The 16,847-nt window shown below is 37.8% G+C and overlaps 2 protein-coding genes across 2 annotated transcripts; both read right to left on the reverse strand.

Moving 5' to 3' along the window:
* Window positions 1-522: 522 nt before the first annotated feature.
* On the reverse strand, window positions 523-7,945 carry LOC145778507 (hepatic sodium/bile acid cotransporter-like). Its single transcript, XM_082590002.1, has 5 exons — window positions 7,616-7,945; window positions 5,470-5,698; window positions 4,656-4,872; window positions 4,230-4,360; window positions 523-3,240 (listed from the first exon to the last, which is right to left on the reverse strand). Exons 1-5 carry the CDS (start codon window positions 7,893-7,895, stop codon window positions 2,481-2,483), a joined length of 1,617 nt encoding a protein of 538 aa, XP_082446128.1. The 5' UTR covers window positions 7,896-7,945; the 3' UTR covers window positions 523-2,480.
* A 2,485-nt stretch (window positions 7,946-10,430) lies between these two features.
* On the reverse strand, window positions 10,431-14,979 carry LOC145778227 (uncharacterized). The gene is made up of 4 exons (XM_082589685.1): window positions 14,891-14,979; window positions 13,673-13,851; window positions 13,314-13,440; window positions 10,431-12,539 (listed from the first exon to the last, which is right to left on the reverse strand). The coding sequence occupies exons 1-4, from the start codon at window positions 14,919-14,921 to the stop codon at window positions 12,466-12,468; spliced, it is 411 nt and encodes a 136-aa protein (XP_082445811.1). The 5' UTR covers window positions 14,922-14,979; the 3' UTR covers window positions 10,431-12,465.
* Between the last annotated feature and the right edge of the window lie 1,868 nt (window positions 14,980-16,847).

The raw sequence follows: 16,847 nt of genomic DNA on the forward strand, positions 1-16,847 counted from the left end.
TCATTAGCCATTTTTCTGTTATGTTTATGTTATTTTGCAGGAAATAATTTCAATTTTTCATGTATATGTATTTTTATTACTTTTTGTAGTTTGGCTTGCAAAATTAGGCCCTTCTCTAGTAAACAGCCTTAGGCCTACAGTACCTTTAATCCGGCCCTGACCATTGTTATAGTCGGTTGCATAGTTAAGTGGTGAGAGGCCTAGTACGGCATTTCAAAGGACGCCGGTTCGACACCGCTCAAGATTGTCTTTGGCATGTGTCTTTGGCAGGACACGGGCCTGCTTTAAGGTTGACACGAACATTGCCTTCCAGTCCACTAAGTCTTCAACTACCGAGCGTACGCCGGGATATGACGACTGCAGCCTATTATTACCGAATAGGTATGCTCAGCTCGTGCTCTTCCAAATTCGATTACACACAAAAAAAAACAATTCAAAGACCAAAAAACTGCTCGTTAGTTTAATTTTTTTAATTATATTCTGGCGGGTGTCAAAATGAAATCTAGCCGCAGTTTACAGAGGAATTTGCAGCGACTTGCAAGATCTTTTTTCATTTGTTTCTCAAATCTTTACTTTGTGCCGATGTTTTTCGACTTGATTCTACCATGTAATGTCATCAGCTGTGGCTATTGCATCAAGTTAGCATTTTTATCTCCAAAAAATCGAAACATCGCGATAAAAATACGCAACAAACACAGCAAGAAGTGGAGTATGGACCATTACATCGTACACATATTGCAATAGAGAAAATAAGTAAGAAATATCAAACACAAATTCATATTGCAAAGTGTAAATAATGTATTAGCTTACTCATAAAGGAAAATTTTTTTGTTCAAAATCGTGCCAAACGTGTTCTGATAGTTAACATTGCAAAGAGAAATGCAGGTTTATCAAATGGCCATGGAAACGTCATAAGTTATGTAGTGTTACGTCACACAGTATCGGCTCCCGAATGTTTTTAAGGTAGAGTTAACATTGAAATCTTATCAGTGTCGCCTTGGCACTGGGTAAATATAAAAGGTAAAAATATTCCTAAAACAGGAAAGAAATACTAAAAAAATACTCTGAAATACTAAAATGAAAATGATAGATATGCTTTTAAATACTGTGATTGTTTATCAAGTTGTGTGGCTAAGTAACAATTTACTAAAACAAGGTCTAAGAGAGAGAAAAATATAACAAACGTAAATGAAGCAATGCAAATAATCACACAGCGCGTTTGCACGCAAGACTAACAGAAGATGCATCAACATGGCAAACACATACAATTGTACATAAGTACCGACTTTCTTGCTCATTGAGTTCGTGTGCTCATTGATGCTTTGTGGCTGTTGCTAGAAGAGCTTTTATTACATTTCTGTACATCAAAATAACATTATAAATCACATGGTCTTTTCTTACCGAATGTTAGTGACGTAATGAAGCTAATTTCTGATCACAGTCAATGTAAATCCTGCACGCTAATTTCAATACAGTATTTTTTTACTAGCAACAGCTACTTTATTAAAAAAGGGGCGGGCAAATATCCGAGTGGGTTTTTACAACTTTACAGTTTTTACAGTTTATATGAAAATCGTACCATATCCAAAGAATCGCGGTAACTGATTTATTCAAACTCCGAGGCCCCTTAAAAAGGTTACGGGCCCCTAAAATCATGCCGGGTCAGGGTCCAAAAGTACCCTCTGGACCTCCCTGTCAACGCAACTAGGTTTTGATACTTGTTTAAATACACAACAAATAGTGCAACACAGTAAGAATGTTGGATGCTGTCCGCAATGCTCAGCACAGAAAGTTTAAGATTATGACATCACTATTATCAAAGTACTTTAGCTGTCCGTTTAATCTTTAGTGGGATCATTACTTTATTTTTCAAATATAATTATTTTAATATGCGATTACATCTAAACAACATCAATAAGTATATTCTATTTGAATAGACCTTTTGAAGGTCCTACTTCGTGGGGCACTGCTAGACTGACTATTCTAATAGTGGTTTCATTAAACTTGTCTTCACATAACTTCATCAACGCAATTTTGCATTTGCTTTATTGGAACACGAGCGTCTTATCCGCCACGCCATCCCACCTCGATAACCATGAACCAATACTGGAAACATTTTTAGGAATTTAAAATGATAAGTAACAATAGAAACTGACATAAAAATCAATTAGCCTCTTCCTCCGTTTCTTGCTGAGGCATTTAGTGGGAGTAAAATTATTCACAAGAAGAAGGTTGTTAGTGGCTCAGTGATGTGATGCTCTGTGATGTGATTCACAGCTGTGGCGTTCCATTTCTTAGTTTCTTATTTTTTATATCATTCTCTGTTTCAAACAGACTGGTAGATCATGATGTTTCGGAGTGTAGACCATGAAGAGAGAAAGAGAACTTCTATATTTCAAACAAGGAATCGCATTTTCAGAATCTTGAATATGACGTAACGGAACGTCACAGTAACAAGCCGAAGCACATGGCTCGTTTCGTCACTCGCTGTTTTCGCAGTCCGGATAAGCGAAGTCGAATTCTCTGATGGAGCTTCCAGTGGAGTAGATCAAGATGTTGTCGCACTCAACATCTGAGTCCGCGTCGTTGAATTCAATTTTCACGTCACTGTCTTGTGACGTCACAGCGACCGCTGTTGATGGTTCCTCATCGCATTCGAATATTGTATCATTGAAGACGTCATTTGTGTATGACGTTTGACGGAAATATTCATAATTTGACTCGATTTCACTCAATTGTGACGTCACGAGCACTCTCGGCTCCTCTTCCTCGGCGATCGCCATCTTGATGATGTTGTTCGATAGTGATCTCATAATAGGCCGCTTCATGATCTCTTCTGGAACGTCGATGTCATCCACTATTATTGCAGGAGGCTTTTTCTCAACTCGATCCCCAGAGGAAAACCTTCGTCGCCACTGATCGATGACGTAAAGCGAAACTTTTCTAATTCTACTAACAGGGACTTCCCCTAAAGTGGAAACTTTTTGGAAACTTTTCTTTTCAAGTTCAAGCTTCTTTTTGTAACGCACGATGGCGACAATGATCAAACCTTCAACAAATTGAAACGCTGAATAAAACAACGGAAAAAGAAATAAACTTCCGATTAGGTTGCTCGGAAACGCCACCTTGAGGATGGCGCAACCAAGCTGACCATTTTGACACATTGTTTCTACTGCCACCGTACGACGAGTTTGGTCGTCCACTGGAGCCAGTGTTGCCATGAAATATCCAAAAATGAATCTGCGTAATAATAAAACAAAGTTTTGTAACCGAGAGACTGAGTAGAAAGTGATCGAGAGGAAGAAGCAAGAGTAAACTACTCTTAGACTAAAAACTTTTTCCCTCAGTTTAGATTTTGGTTTGTTGGTTTTGAATCTTTATGCTCGGACCAAGAAAACTTCTGAAAGATTATTCCTGGTAGTTTTGCATACTCGTAGAGGTATTGAACCACTGGCTCAAATCAGGTTACCGAGTTTGCCGGTCGTCGGACCACTCAGCATGCAAAAACTCAGCAAGTACATTTCCGCTACTGCCATGTCAGCAAATGAGATTTATTTGCTCACGTCGGACTTGCTTGATCATCGCTTGTTAAACTAAATTTGCTGACTTTTGACATGCCAAGTTTTGGCTTGCTCAGCTGTTACTTGCTCAGTTTCATCATTTACCAACTTCAGCCACTTGCTGAAATGTTGCTAGCTCAGTTGTCGTTTGCTCAGTTTACAACTGCTGACTTGTAAGAGACTCGAGTTTGACAGAGTGAAGTTTCCGATTGTCAAAGTGTTGTTGCCTGTAAATTATCCCATCCACTAGGTGTTCGGTTGTTTCTGATCATCTCAGCTGGCTGGAGAGCAGTCCTTAACTGAGCTATTGAAGCGGACATTGTGTTATAGCTTTGCGTTAAAACATTTGCATTACAGGTGCAACCATTGAGCACATTTCAGTTTGATTTGCCTCCTGCTACAAACTTCTAGATACATCAATGAAAAATAAACCAATGATACAGAACTCAATGCCACGAATTAGCCTCATTAAAAAACCGAGGCCTTTGACGCAAGCATTGGCGAGAACAAGTAAACTTTCGAACAAAAACTATTAAAAAATGTCTAATTACATAATTTGTAGGAGGTTAATGGAAATGATAGCAAAAAAAGTGAATATGCAATTTGCAATTTTTGTCAGCAGCTACGTTGAAGTTACTCAACAATATCAACAATTTCAGCCCCACTCACCCAAACAAAGGCATCACTGCACAGATAACCCACATCTCCTTGGGTAGATGACGTAATAGCATGTCCTCGTACACAAGAGCTGCCAGCACTACCAGTCCAAGGGATGTAACGACCAACAAAACTTTACAAACCTGAGCGAGAGTTAGTTGATGAGAACAATGGCTGTGTGATGCAGGGATGGAGAGATTATAAATGACAGTGCTAAGTAGAAAAGGTGACATCAGAAAGATTAGTTTGCTATTGATTGTGATGTCACAACAAATAATGCAACAAGAATGCAACAACCGACATCAAGAGTTTTGGGATTGAAGGAAATCCAGACAGTGACGTCTTCGTCTTTAGATAACTCATGAGACATTAGGAGCCATAATCAGTCTAAAAAATATTTTGAAACGTCTTAATTTGGCAACACTGGAATCTACTCACTGTCACTATCTTCTTAGCGATTGCAGGCCACCTCCAAGTGATGATGCTCCCAACACTAACAGGCACAAACATGACCAGTAGCGCCAGTAGGACGACAGGGTAGGCTATCAGTTGTCGGTAGTTGGTATCCTGTGGCAGCCATTGCGATCCGTACACGAATAAGTTGAATGGAATGAATGCGAAAGCGAGTAAGGATGAGCAGATGGTCATTAGCATGCTGTTGTGACGTAATAAAGGTAGTTCAACACACGTTTTAATCTACAAAAGCGAAATTTAGCAGAATAAAATAAGTATTTAGAGTGTAACTTCAGCCGTCACAAAAAGTTAAGCAAATCTGTGTCAGCTTTCATTTTACCCCGACGGTATCATTGTTTCAATGTAGCTTACTTGCAATCTTGCAAAGTTGATTATAAAAAAAATAATCGTAGAAAGTGTGTGTGAATGATCATGTCCTCGGTTACGTCATATAAAAATATATATGGGGCAATGTTTAGTATCACGTATCTAATTACCAAGACTAATCTTATTGTTCTTGTATATTAATTTACTGTAGGTTTGTGTGCCGACTACCTAATAGACATTCTAATGTATACCAACACAGTTTGTCATTAAAGCTGCGTTTTTGCTGAAAAACAACAACAAATAATTAAAATTTCCACTCTTGCCATAATAAGAATCATTCAACATCAAACGATGTTGACAAAACAGCAATTAGTCTCCATTTAATAGCGTTAAAAACCTTCAAACTTTACAGTTACATCTTATAGATATTTACACTTATGTATGAAGAAAAACTTTACATTGACATATTTACCTCAAAGCCATATCCCCTTCCACTAAACATGCGAGTATATTGGACAGGACTCCCCCTGGCACACTGGCAGTTACCAGGGCAACCACTGCTGGGACGTGGGGAATACCCAGCAGTTTGACCACCCCAAAGACGAGCAGAGGCATCAGGATGAATTGAGATGTGGATGCGATTCCGACTCCATACGGACGCTTGATGTGACTCTTCAAGGAGTGAAGATCGACTGAACAACCTGGAAGGTCATTCAAACAAATGAGACACCCTGAGTGGTCACCAATGAAACCTTGTTTGTTTGTTTATTTCAATTAGTCGTTCTTCTGCTTCGTGTGAGCCTCTGGGTCCGAGGGTCTATCCTTTTACCACCCCAGAATTACGATGTTCCCAGATTGCAATGGAAGGCTACGAGTTGTTTATTTATTTGAACAGACTGAACTAAACTTTTTGAATCTTAAAATTTATAGCACAGAAATTCAAGGATATTGCACATACTTGTACAGCTTTGCTTACCGAAATCTCAACATTCGATGCGGTTATAAAAGAAATTAATTTTTAATGAACGACCTTCAGCTTCATTAAATTCTATTCTTTTAAATTATAAAGAATGATTTTGCCAAAAGAGATTTTTTTTAGCTTGAAGTGGTTCAATCATGTCTCATTCGCTGCGAGCCCAATCAAATACTGAATTAATATTATAATAAAAAAAAGTTAAATTAAAAAACAAACAACTGCAGTAAAGTTATCAAGGTTCCGATCGAACAAAAATGGAAGACGCCATACTCGAGATATATGTGTGGGGTCATCAGTGGTATGTGTTTGGGGTCATCAGTGATATATGTGGGGGGTCATCAGTGGTATTGTTAGGGGTCATCAGTGGTATATGTGTGGGGTCATCAGTGGTATGTGTTTGGGGTCATCAGTGGTATATGTGTGGGGTCATCAGCGGTATATATTTGGGGTCATCAGTGGTATATGTGGGGAGTCATCAGTGGTATATGTTAGGGGTCATCAGTGGTATATGTTAGGGGTCATCAGTGGTATATGTGGGGGGTCATCAGTGCTATATGTTTGGGTCATCAGTGGTATATGTGGGGGTCATCAGTGGTATATGTTTGGGGTCATCAATGGTATATGTTTGGGGTCATCAGTGGTACATGTTTGGGGTCATCAGTGGTATATGTTAGGGGTCATCAGTGGTATGTGTTTGGGGTCATCAGTGGTATATGTTTGGGGTCATCAGTGGTATATATTTGGGGTCATCAGTGGTATATGTGTGGGGTCATCGGTGGTATATGTTTAAGGTCATCAGTGGTATATGTTAGGGGTCATCAGTGGTATATGTTTGGGGTCATCAGTGGTATATGTTAGGGGTCATCAGTGGTATATGTTAGGGGTCATCAGTGGTATATGTTTGGGGTCATCAGTGGTATATGTTTGGGGTCATCAGTGGTATATGTTTAAGGTCATCAGTGGTATATGTTCAGTGGTATATGTGGGGGGGTCATCAGTGGTATATTTTTGGGGTCATCAGTGGTATGTGTTTGGGGTCATCAGTGGTATATGTGTGGGGTCATCAGTGGTATATATTTGAGGTCATCGGTGGTATATGTTAGGGGTCATCAGTGGTATATGTTAGGGGTCATCAGTGGTATATGTTTAAGGTCATCAGTGGTATATGTTTGGGGTCATCAGTGGTATGTGTTTGGGGTCATCAGTGGAATATGTTAGGGGTCATCAGTGGTATATATTTGAGGTCATCAGTGGTATATGTTAGGGGTCATCAGTGGTATATATTAGGGGTCATCAGTGGTATATGTTAGGGGTCATCAGTGGTATATGTGTGGGGTCATCAGTAGTATATGTTTGGGGTCATCGGTGGTATATGTTTGAGGTCATCGGTGGTATATGTTTTAGGTCATCAGTGGTATATGTTAGGGGTCATCAGTGGTATATGTTAGGGGTCATCAGTGGTATATGTTAGGGGTCATCAGTGGTATATGTTTGGGGTCATCGGTGGTATATATCTGCGTGTCTTGAGCGGAAATCGAGCTTCCAACTTGATGGAAATTATGAACGTCTCCGACTTTCGTTCTATCGGGGCCTGACTTTGCAAATCCCAACATCCCCTTGAAACTGTAGTAAAATAACTCACCTAAACAAAGCATGACTTCCACAATGACACAAACAGATAACCACTTGATTGTTTCATCCATAGCCGCTTTTGCGGAGTGATCCGTAAAATTAATGATCGGAATCTTGACGTCAGATGTACTGAGTTTTTCAAAAGTCACAAATGATTTATTTTCTAGAAGCCCTCCTGTGTCATCTCCCAGGGTGGTGTCTATGAGCCGCGTCAGTGGTGGTTCGGTTGTTTCGTCATAGAACTCATCAGGCAGGATGATCTCATACATTGGCAGCTCACTCATCAGCATGGCTGCTGCGGATACTGCGAGGTTGCGTTACTACAACAACTAGCTCAAGTTATAACATTTTTAACGCTGTTAGCAAATATTTAAACATGAAGTGGCTTGTGGGATTTTGTCTAAAATGTAGACAATTTATAATGATCAAACATCAAGGCATCGAATTTGTTTGCTCCTAAATTATTCATGCATTTCATTGACAAAAGCTGACAAGAGCAAGCAACCTTAGTTCGACTCCCGGTAAGTGAAGTTAAACAAACTACACCGGAAATGACCCAATCATTCGAGTTTAAGCTGAAAGTTCAGAAATCGATCAGTTAACTCATCAACAGCAAGAACTATGCTCAAGATCCTGTGTTAAGTGCTGAGTTATTTTTTAAACTTTAATAAAGCTAATTGTAATTCAAACTCATGGGATTACTTCTGCTACATTTACTCACTAAGTGAAGACAATTTCTCCTCGTTAAGAGATTCTGAAAACTTTAAATTGACAACATTAGGAAGTGAAGCAAATGCTATGAAACAGAGTGAGTCCAAGATGATGCATAATTCATAGATTTTACTTCACTTTTCTGAAAGATGCTGATTTAAACTTTTTAACGACTTTCATAACTCTCTGTTGATCTTGTAAAGAGGCAAAACAAATCACAGAAGTGAATACATTTTTCAATTAATAATTTTATTCTCTCATGTATTTGTAATCTACTGTACTTTGTGTTAATGAATGTTTTTACTGCATTAATACTGTCTGTCATTACATTAATACTGTCTGTCGTTATACTCACACTGTCAGTCGTTACAGTGATACTGTTTGTGGTTGCACTGATACTGTCTGTCGTTACACTGATACTGTCTGTCGTTACAGTGATACTGTCTGTGGTTGCACAGATACTGTATGTCGTTACACTGATACTGTCTGTCGTTGCACTGATACTGTATGTAGTTGCACTGATACTATCTGTCGTTACACTGATACTGTCTGTCGTTACACTGAGGCTGTCTGTTATTACACTTATACTGTCTGTCGTTACACTGATCTTTAGTAAGATTAGGGATTCAGATCATGGGGATGTGAAACTACATCCGCTTTTGGCTTACCCGCAATACTAGAAGGGTTAAGTTTTTTTTCTGATTTACAAAATAATGTACTTTTTTTGGGTTACATAAAAGCAGTGAAGTTGGTTTAAAAGTAATTTAAGGTTTTTAGTTGAAACTAAGCCAGCAGCAAAGTGTAAAAAAATTGTAAAATTGGCAATTGACCCTTTTAATAAATGAACTCGTGAAGTAACGACTCCCTCTGCCCAACGAAAACTAGAAATGTGCCTTTTTTGCTAACAATTATATCTGTAAACCCTTCGAAAAACTATAGGGACAGTTAAACTTAAACTCACTAATGTTTTCCATTCAATTGGTTGACTTTGATCATTAGATTCTCAGCCAAACAAAGCATTGGTGATTAATCCATCAGCTATAAGTCTCTAAGATTGTATAAAAAGCAGTTAATCTGGGCTAATCTTTTGTTACCTCAATATAAGTACTGGTTAATTTTGATAAAACATTACAGTTTCCTAACCAATAAATTTACTTCCATGTTGTTCAACTGCGAGCCGCAACTGGAACTCTATTCCTTGTCTTCATTTCAATTTATCCTTTCTTATGTCATCTTGTTAAACTTTAAATTGGATCGATGATGTAATTCTAACCCAGGCAATTACGTCGATGTGTTTTAAGCAACAATAACAATCGATTGTTTATTCGTTTCACTTGGGATACAAACTCCCTAGTCAAATTGCCGTACCCAACGTGGTATACGTGATCAAGACACTGACATAACAAGAGGTAGCCTACTACGTATTTTAAGCGTCTTTTTACATCTATCAGATACACAAAACGTTAGTTTTCTTGTAAGAGTGAGTTCACTAAAACAAACACTGCATCGAATACAACCCAACGATGTTTTGCAAGCTGCAATTAAGGGAATTAAATTCTCAAATATTGAAATTGTTTCAACAAGCTGGTAATTGTCGTAAATAATCGAAACTAAATCGCTGTAAACGACCTCAATTGCGTCACGACGATCTGGCTCATGACGTCACAAGTTACATTGTTCGCTTGATATTTGAGTTGTTTTGACGAGGTCTGAAAGTGAATTTACAAAAACTGTGAATTTGTGTTGTTGTTTAAAGTGAAGAGAAAATGTAAAAAGCCTTTTCTAGATTGTAGTTTCTCTTAAAGTTTTTGTGATTTTAAAATCACTGTAATAAATATTAGAGCTAACTTTGGACGTAAATAAAACTAGACAATGTTGATTTAAATCAGAGTGAAAAGTTGACACTTTTTTTCTTTGAAAATGTAAAATGTGCCATTGTTGAGACGTTACTTCAGTTTCAAGTTTGATGCTGAAATTTATTGGGAAATATTTTGACAATAAAACTATTCAGAACAAACACATTACGAAAGGTTTTTGACACAAATATTCTTTTCGTTGTCTAACAAAATTTTTTCGTGAAGCTATATTTTAAAGTAAGTTTTATGGTGAAAAACGTCTTTTACTTTCCTTTCAAATAAAATGGAATAAAAAATCCCTCATAAACAGCTTAATAGTTTTTTCCATCTCGTTCCTTTCCTCAAAATCTAAAATTGTTAAGTCAAGCGATTTTTTTCTGCAAAAACGCCAAACCCTTCTTTATCTCGGCAGAATTTTTGAATATTTCATGAACATTTTTGCATTTGATTATTTCGCGTATTGATTTTTTGCATTTATTATGACAATCACACAGCATTGAAGAAACACCAGCAATTCCAAACACAAACGTTAGAAAAACATTTCTAGGTCATAAATAAAACGACAAGTCGGCAGCTCTGTGAGCAAATAATTAAAATCGGCAAGATCAAGCGGCCATGGTTCGACTTGCGCCATGCGCATTTTTTTCAGTGGAATTCAAGTCAAACATTTTAGTTTGTTCGAGGTGCTTGCGATAGTCGTTCAATTCAAAATCCTTGTCAGTTTGCAAAACTGTCATGTCTTAAGTTTCAAAGACGCTTTCTCATTCGATCAAACATACTCTTATGCGCAAAGTTGTACAATAATAAATAATACAAACATTAAAAAAAAACATCAACAAATCACATTAAAGGTTACTTCTACCGCGATGTATCATTGCTACTGCACGTAGTGTATTAAAATATCGTAAAAAAAATTAGTTCGCTATGCTTGCAGTTCTTATAATAGCGTCTAGCTGACACTCGATAGGGCACAGGTTCGATACCAACGAAAGCACACAACTTGGCGTTGACCAGCCAGCATTTCTTAACCTGGGATAAATTTACCCCTGGGATATATTTCCTCGTGTTAGGAGGTAAATTTACCCCTGGGATATATTTTCTCGTGTTTGGGGGTAAATGAGCTATCAAGCAAAATATTAACAGCAGTTGATGGGACAGAAAAATTGTGCCAGCTGTAGGTATTGGTAGCCTACTTTTCTAGTTCAGATTAACTGATAATTCGAAGCTAGCTTGAAAGCCCATTGTCCCTTTATCGTCTAGTGTCGGTATCGTTATAACTTACTTCGCTATTTGATACTTTTCTTTTAGTTTATTACTGGAAAGAGGAAACTTATTCTATTGGGGGTAAATCTGATGTTTATCTTTGTTAAAAGGATAAAACATACAAAAAAGGTAAAGAACCACTGGGGTAGACAATCCCATACTTTAATTAGACACAACTATTTGCTTCCTGCTTTCTCCATTCAAGTCTTCAACATTCAAGTCGTAATCAGGCTCATACCCGGTGATTGAAGATTTAGATTAAGTGGACTGGAAAGTATGGAAGCCAATCTTCGTGTCCACCTTCAGGCTTACCAAGTGTCTTGCCAAAGACAATAAATTTTTTGCAATAAACTTTTGTCAACATTGTGGTACAAAATACTGGAATTGAAAACAAATAAAGAATACATTTTTCAGCAAGAAACATGACGCGAACAGTGTAAAGTGACCTAAAGGACCTTGTTCTGGCGAATAATATTTTATTATCCGCCCGATTGACATTGCAGCGAAGTTTTTAGGCAAAAATCGATAGAAAGGCCATCAACCGCGATGAATGATGACGACATAATGAAGTCCCAAGTGTGACAGCAGATGACAAGAAGGAATCGATAAAGTTCGATCTCACTTCATCTCCAATCGATCAGAAAATCACTGCAGAAAACATTTCCGGGGGACAAGAGTAACAGGTCCATGTCGATTGTCAATAAACTGCTAATTTGATTGCAACCAACATTTTTTTGGTCTTTTTCAAATCATCATTATAGTTTATAAAATAAATAGCAATTTTTATTACGGTTGAATTGCTTTAACTTCAATAAAATCATTTGTCACAGCCGTTTATCATTATTGCTCACATATTCGGTTCAAAGATATTCAGGTAATAACGCAAAAGAAAAACGAAATAATAACCTAATAGCGATGCAATAAAGTTGACACTAACGACGAAGGACAAAAAGTACAATAATTGTTACTACAATTGCAACTGACTGAAATTGGTTCCAAATCGTTGAAAGCTCGGTTCGATGCAGATGATTTACGAAATAATGCAATCGCCTGTCACCTTCTGCTGGATTTCGGTGAAAGATTTCTCCACTTGGCCCAACACACCTTAAAAAATAAGTTGTTTACAAATAATTATGGGCCCGGTATTACAGTATTTTAGAGACTTAAAATCATTTGAACTTCAGCTGGTCTGGGCGCGACACAACTAGGAGTTCTATTGTTTCCTTTAGCCGTGTCTTCTTGTTTAAAAAGCTAGGGCTCTTATTGGCACTAGGTCTAAATTATCAGTCTGTACTGCCACATCTACCAATAATGCAGCCCTTTCCAGTACAAATACTCACGAGCAGGGCCGTTAAAGGAAATAATTTTGGCCCGGTACTAACAAGATTCTTTGGGCCCCAAATCAATGCACTTTTCAGAAAAACAACATCGGGGTGATTTTTTCAAGTTTATAAGCCTTTTGAAATAGTTACGGGCCCTGAAATTTTCCCAGGCTCGAATCTAGAAGTACCTCCGAGACCCTTCCTCGTCAACTATTGCTCACGAGCCACCATTGTATACCAATACACACTTGCACAGTGCACACGCATGCGTATTATTATATACATTTGCACACGCATACGTAATATAATACACACTCGCACACGCATGCCTATTATAATACACACTCGCACACGCATGCCTATTATAATATATACTCGCACACGCATGCGTATTATAATACACACTTGCACACGTATGCGTATTATAATACACACTCGCACACGTATGCGTATTATAATACACATTCGCACACGCATGCGTATTATAATATACACTCGCACACGCATGCGTGTTATAATATACACTTGCACATGCATGCGTATTAGAACACCATACTTTCATCTTCTTCTTTCTCCTCTTCCTCCATAGATGGTTTCTTTGTTCTTGTTAATCTTCCAGTAGACTCACTCTCTCGCTTAGCCTGCTCCTCCGCTTCGATTTCATCCTTCCTCTTCAGTCCATACTGCGCAGTCAATATACTAGAAGTAGGTTTTTGTGCTAGGAAAGCAGTTAAACTTAATACAAGACAAATTATAGCTATCACTAGATATTGATTTCTATGAAGTTTCAATCAGACTTTAAGCATTTTAAAATGTCTGTTAGGTACGAGTGTGCTAAACTAGGACGCGTCTTCAAGTAGTCTTGGCAGATAAAGAAGAAATGACAGTTTGGTTTCTACAATTCTGATCAATCACCTTGTCACGGATCCGCTGTCGTTCCTTTTCTCTCTCCGCTTCCGCTTTCCTGTGCTTCTCTTTCCGCTCTGCTTCTTGTTCCGCCATCGCTTCCTTGTGTTCTCTTTCCGCCTCCAGCTGCTTGGGATCAGCTTCTTCACCCCCCTTATCCATCATTTTGTTTAAATCCTTGGTCGCACCTTTCCAAGTAAATCATAGAGCATCAATAAAATATAGTTGAGTTATTGAGTAAAGAAGAAGCTTGTTAAGGCTGTTAAGGCAACAAATAAAAAAGTTTTACAACAAGTGAACCAAACCAGGTCTCTGTTTAAAAATATTAAAAAAAGACAATATAAATTTGTAGGCCATGCAATAAGAAAGCAAAATCTGGAGCATCTCTTTATAACTGGTAAGATGTTTGGATAGCGGAAACCTCGCAAACAAAGACAAACTCATCAAACAATTTAACGACAAGGCAGAAACAATAATTTCTACAACATATCATAAGAACACTTGGTCTAACTATAATCACCCGAGGCCGTCGATGCCTGGTTCAGGCAAGGCAATTGAAGAACAAAAAGAAATATCAACTAGGCTTACGTAAAATCAAATTTACTAAAAATCTACTTTTAAGTAAAGCTAAGCTGCACACTTAATGGATAACGTGTTGCGCCGATTAAATTTTTATACAACGTAACTACGACCCCTTCTGAGAGTGCACCACTATTGGAGGTTTTGGGTTGATTGTGTTGTTAGTAGCTCAATTAGTGTTGCTAACAAATCAATATATTTTGATCATATAATGAAATCCATCTGCACTATCAATCAATCAAGTTTATTTCGACATTGCTCCACATTCCACCTTCATTTCAATGTGCAAATAGCAGATAACATCGCATACTACTTCAACTTTAGTACTTTTCAGTTCAGTTCAGTTGCTTTTTATTTCTGACCATCATATCAAAAAACAATACACGTCAACATAGCAAAGGTCGAGAAAAAGGTAAAAGGTACTTTTATTGATATGGAAGCTAAATTATGGAAACACCAAAAAATCATGCGGTTATCTAAGTCAAGGTGCCCCCATGGAATATTTTACTGTGTACTATAAATAATTAGTTTTGTAGTTCTTAGAATAGATGTATGACATGTAGGCCTACACTGATTTATTACAAAGGCCAATTTTTGCGAGCTGGGGGTGTGGCATTGCTCAAGTATCCGCACATAGAATGAACCTACCTCCAAGGGCTTGCTTCATAATGAAATCCATTCCTGCGTTTTTGTGATCTTAGAACTAAAGTAAATTATTGCGATAAAAACCTGAGAAGTCTAAATTGTGACGGTTATAGTTTAACCACTGAAGCGGAACACACAGTCAACTGGAAACGTTTTAACTGAATGCATCGTTTGTCAATGGATGATTGGTTAACGTTGCTTTTCCGGAATGCAACGTTGATATACTAACAATGCACGTCCACACTTGCACTTTGAAAAATACAAAATTGATATAACTTCCCAGACAGCAAATCAATCGTTTTTTTACATTGATTCAATGTCTATAGAGGTCTACAGACGTTGAATCAATGTAAAAACGAACGTGAACTTCAAAACCTAAACATTGTTCGGACCCTTTTGTTTGTTTAAAGTTATTGAAGGTTTAGTAAAAAGTGACAAAGCGTTGTACCAAGTGCTCCCTGTGAGATTCGAAGCGGTGTCCCTTCGAACGCCGTGCAGGTGCAATTACCACTTGGCTACCTCGCGATAACATCCAACATCAGTTGCGTTTAGTTCACATCAAAGAAAATATTCACTGTATATACCCATACAGCAAATCATTCGCTTTTTACATTGATTCAACGTCTGTAGACGTTGTTGATTTGCTATCGGGGATATAGCGAGATTACTCTATGACTACAATGCTCCTTTGCTGCTTTCTGCTTGCATCTGTTACATGGCAGTGTATTGTATGATGTTGCAGTAGGTGAAAAACAAGCATGATGATGATCATCACAATTCAACAATTATTATCTTGTCGCAACTAAAACTAGTCACCCCCCTTTGCCTTGCGATCCCAGACACCAAAATCCGTCATTTTTACTTTAATGTAACGTCTGCGGAAGTTAAATTAATGTATTCACAGCTGAATTAATGAGGAATTTTTCTGTCTGGATTTGAAACACCGGCACTAAGAGCCGTGTTCATGCAGCCACTCTGTTTCAAATTGCTTCATCAAACACCAACTTCAAGCATTTGCTGGTTTTTTGAGAGCCAAAACTTCTGAGGGCTATAGCCTGCTAAACATAGAACAGAAACAGCATTGCTAAAAAGCCTCTACAACCAACACTTCATCTAAAATTTTATATAATCGCCTTTTGTTTCAGGTTTTTACATTTCCTGCGAAATTGTCAAAGAATCCTGTTTTATTTTTAATTGTGCACAGTGATGCTAATGCGCAAGCGATTGACTGCTCTTCCATAATCTGCATTCGTTGCATCTGATTTAACGTAACAATACGTTATAACAACGAACTGATGAACTTTTCTGTCTTGCCACCTGCAATCGAAATGTGGCATTTCTGCGCTGTTGAATTTAAACCGTCGACAGGTCATTGCTGTTCAAGTAGAAACAGCTTTTCAATTTTTATAGCTTTAGCTTGCGAGATTTCTTGTTACCTTACTTGTTTTTCTACATTCCTGACTATCTGCTGGTAGAAAGAACAATTCCACTTGAAAATGTTCATCTAGGAAGCGTCCGTTTCAAATTGCCTTCCTTGAGACCTCAAATCAATGAAAACAGTTGATTTCTTCTGCTCGCCAAGTTAATTCCGGCAAAGCTTCATGGCTTCATACTTGATTAGCAGAGCAGGTCGCTTCCAAAAGGTCACGTGGCAACTCAATAGAATGTTTCATTTATAATTTATGGTTGTTTTTGGCCGCGTATACATCTCTGTGTGCCCTTTCAACATATCACAAAACAATTTTGTATTATTACGGTACGCACCGAGCGGTAGCCAAAATACGATGATTTTAAACGTCCAAGCAACGTTCAATGCAACTGAATGGATGGATCAGAACGTATTTCCGCAGCCACAAATATGTTTCTATTTTTATAACTGCAGAAATATAAAACTAAGCAATGTCAATGCGTTCGATATTTTTTTACTTTTTGATTACGCGAAAAAATAAGCACATAAATT

The sequence above is a fragment of the Aplidium turbinatum genome, chromosome 10 (assembly GCF_918807975.1).
Source record: "Aplidium turbinatum chromosome 10, kaAplTurb1.1, whole genome shotgun sequence".
In the NCBI taxonomy this organism is placed as follows: domain Eukaryota; kingdom Metazoa; phylum Chordata; class Ascidiacea; order Aplousobranchia; family Polyclinidae; genus Aplidium; species Aplidium turbinatum.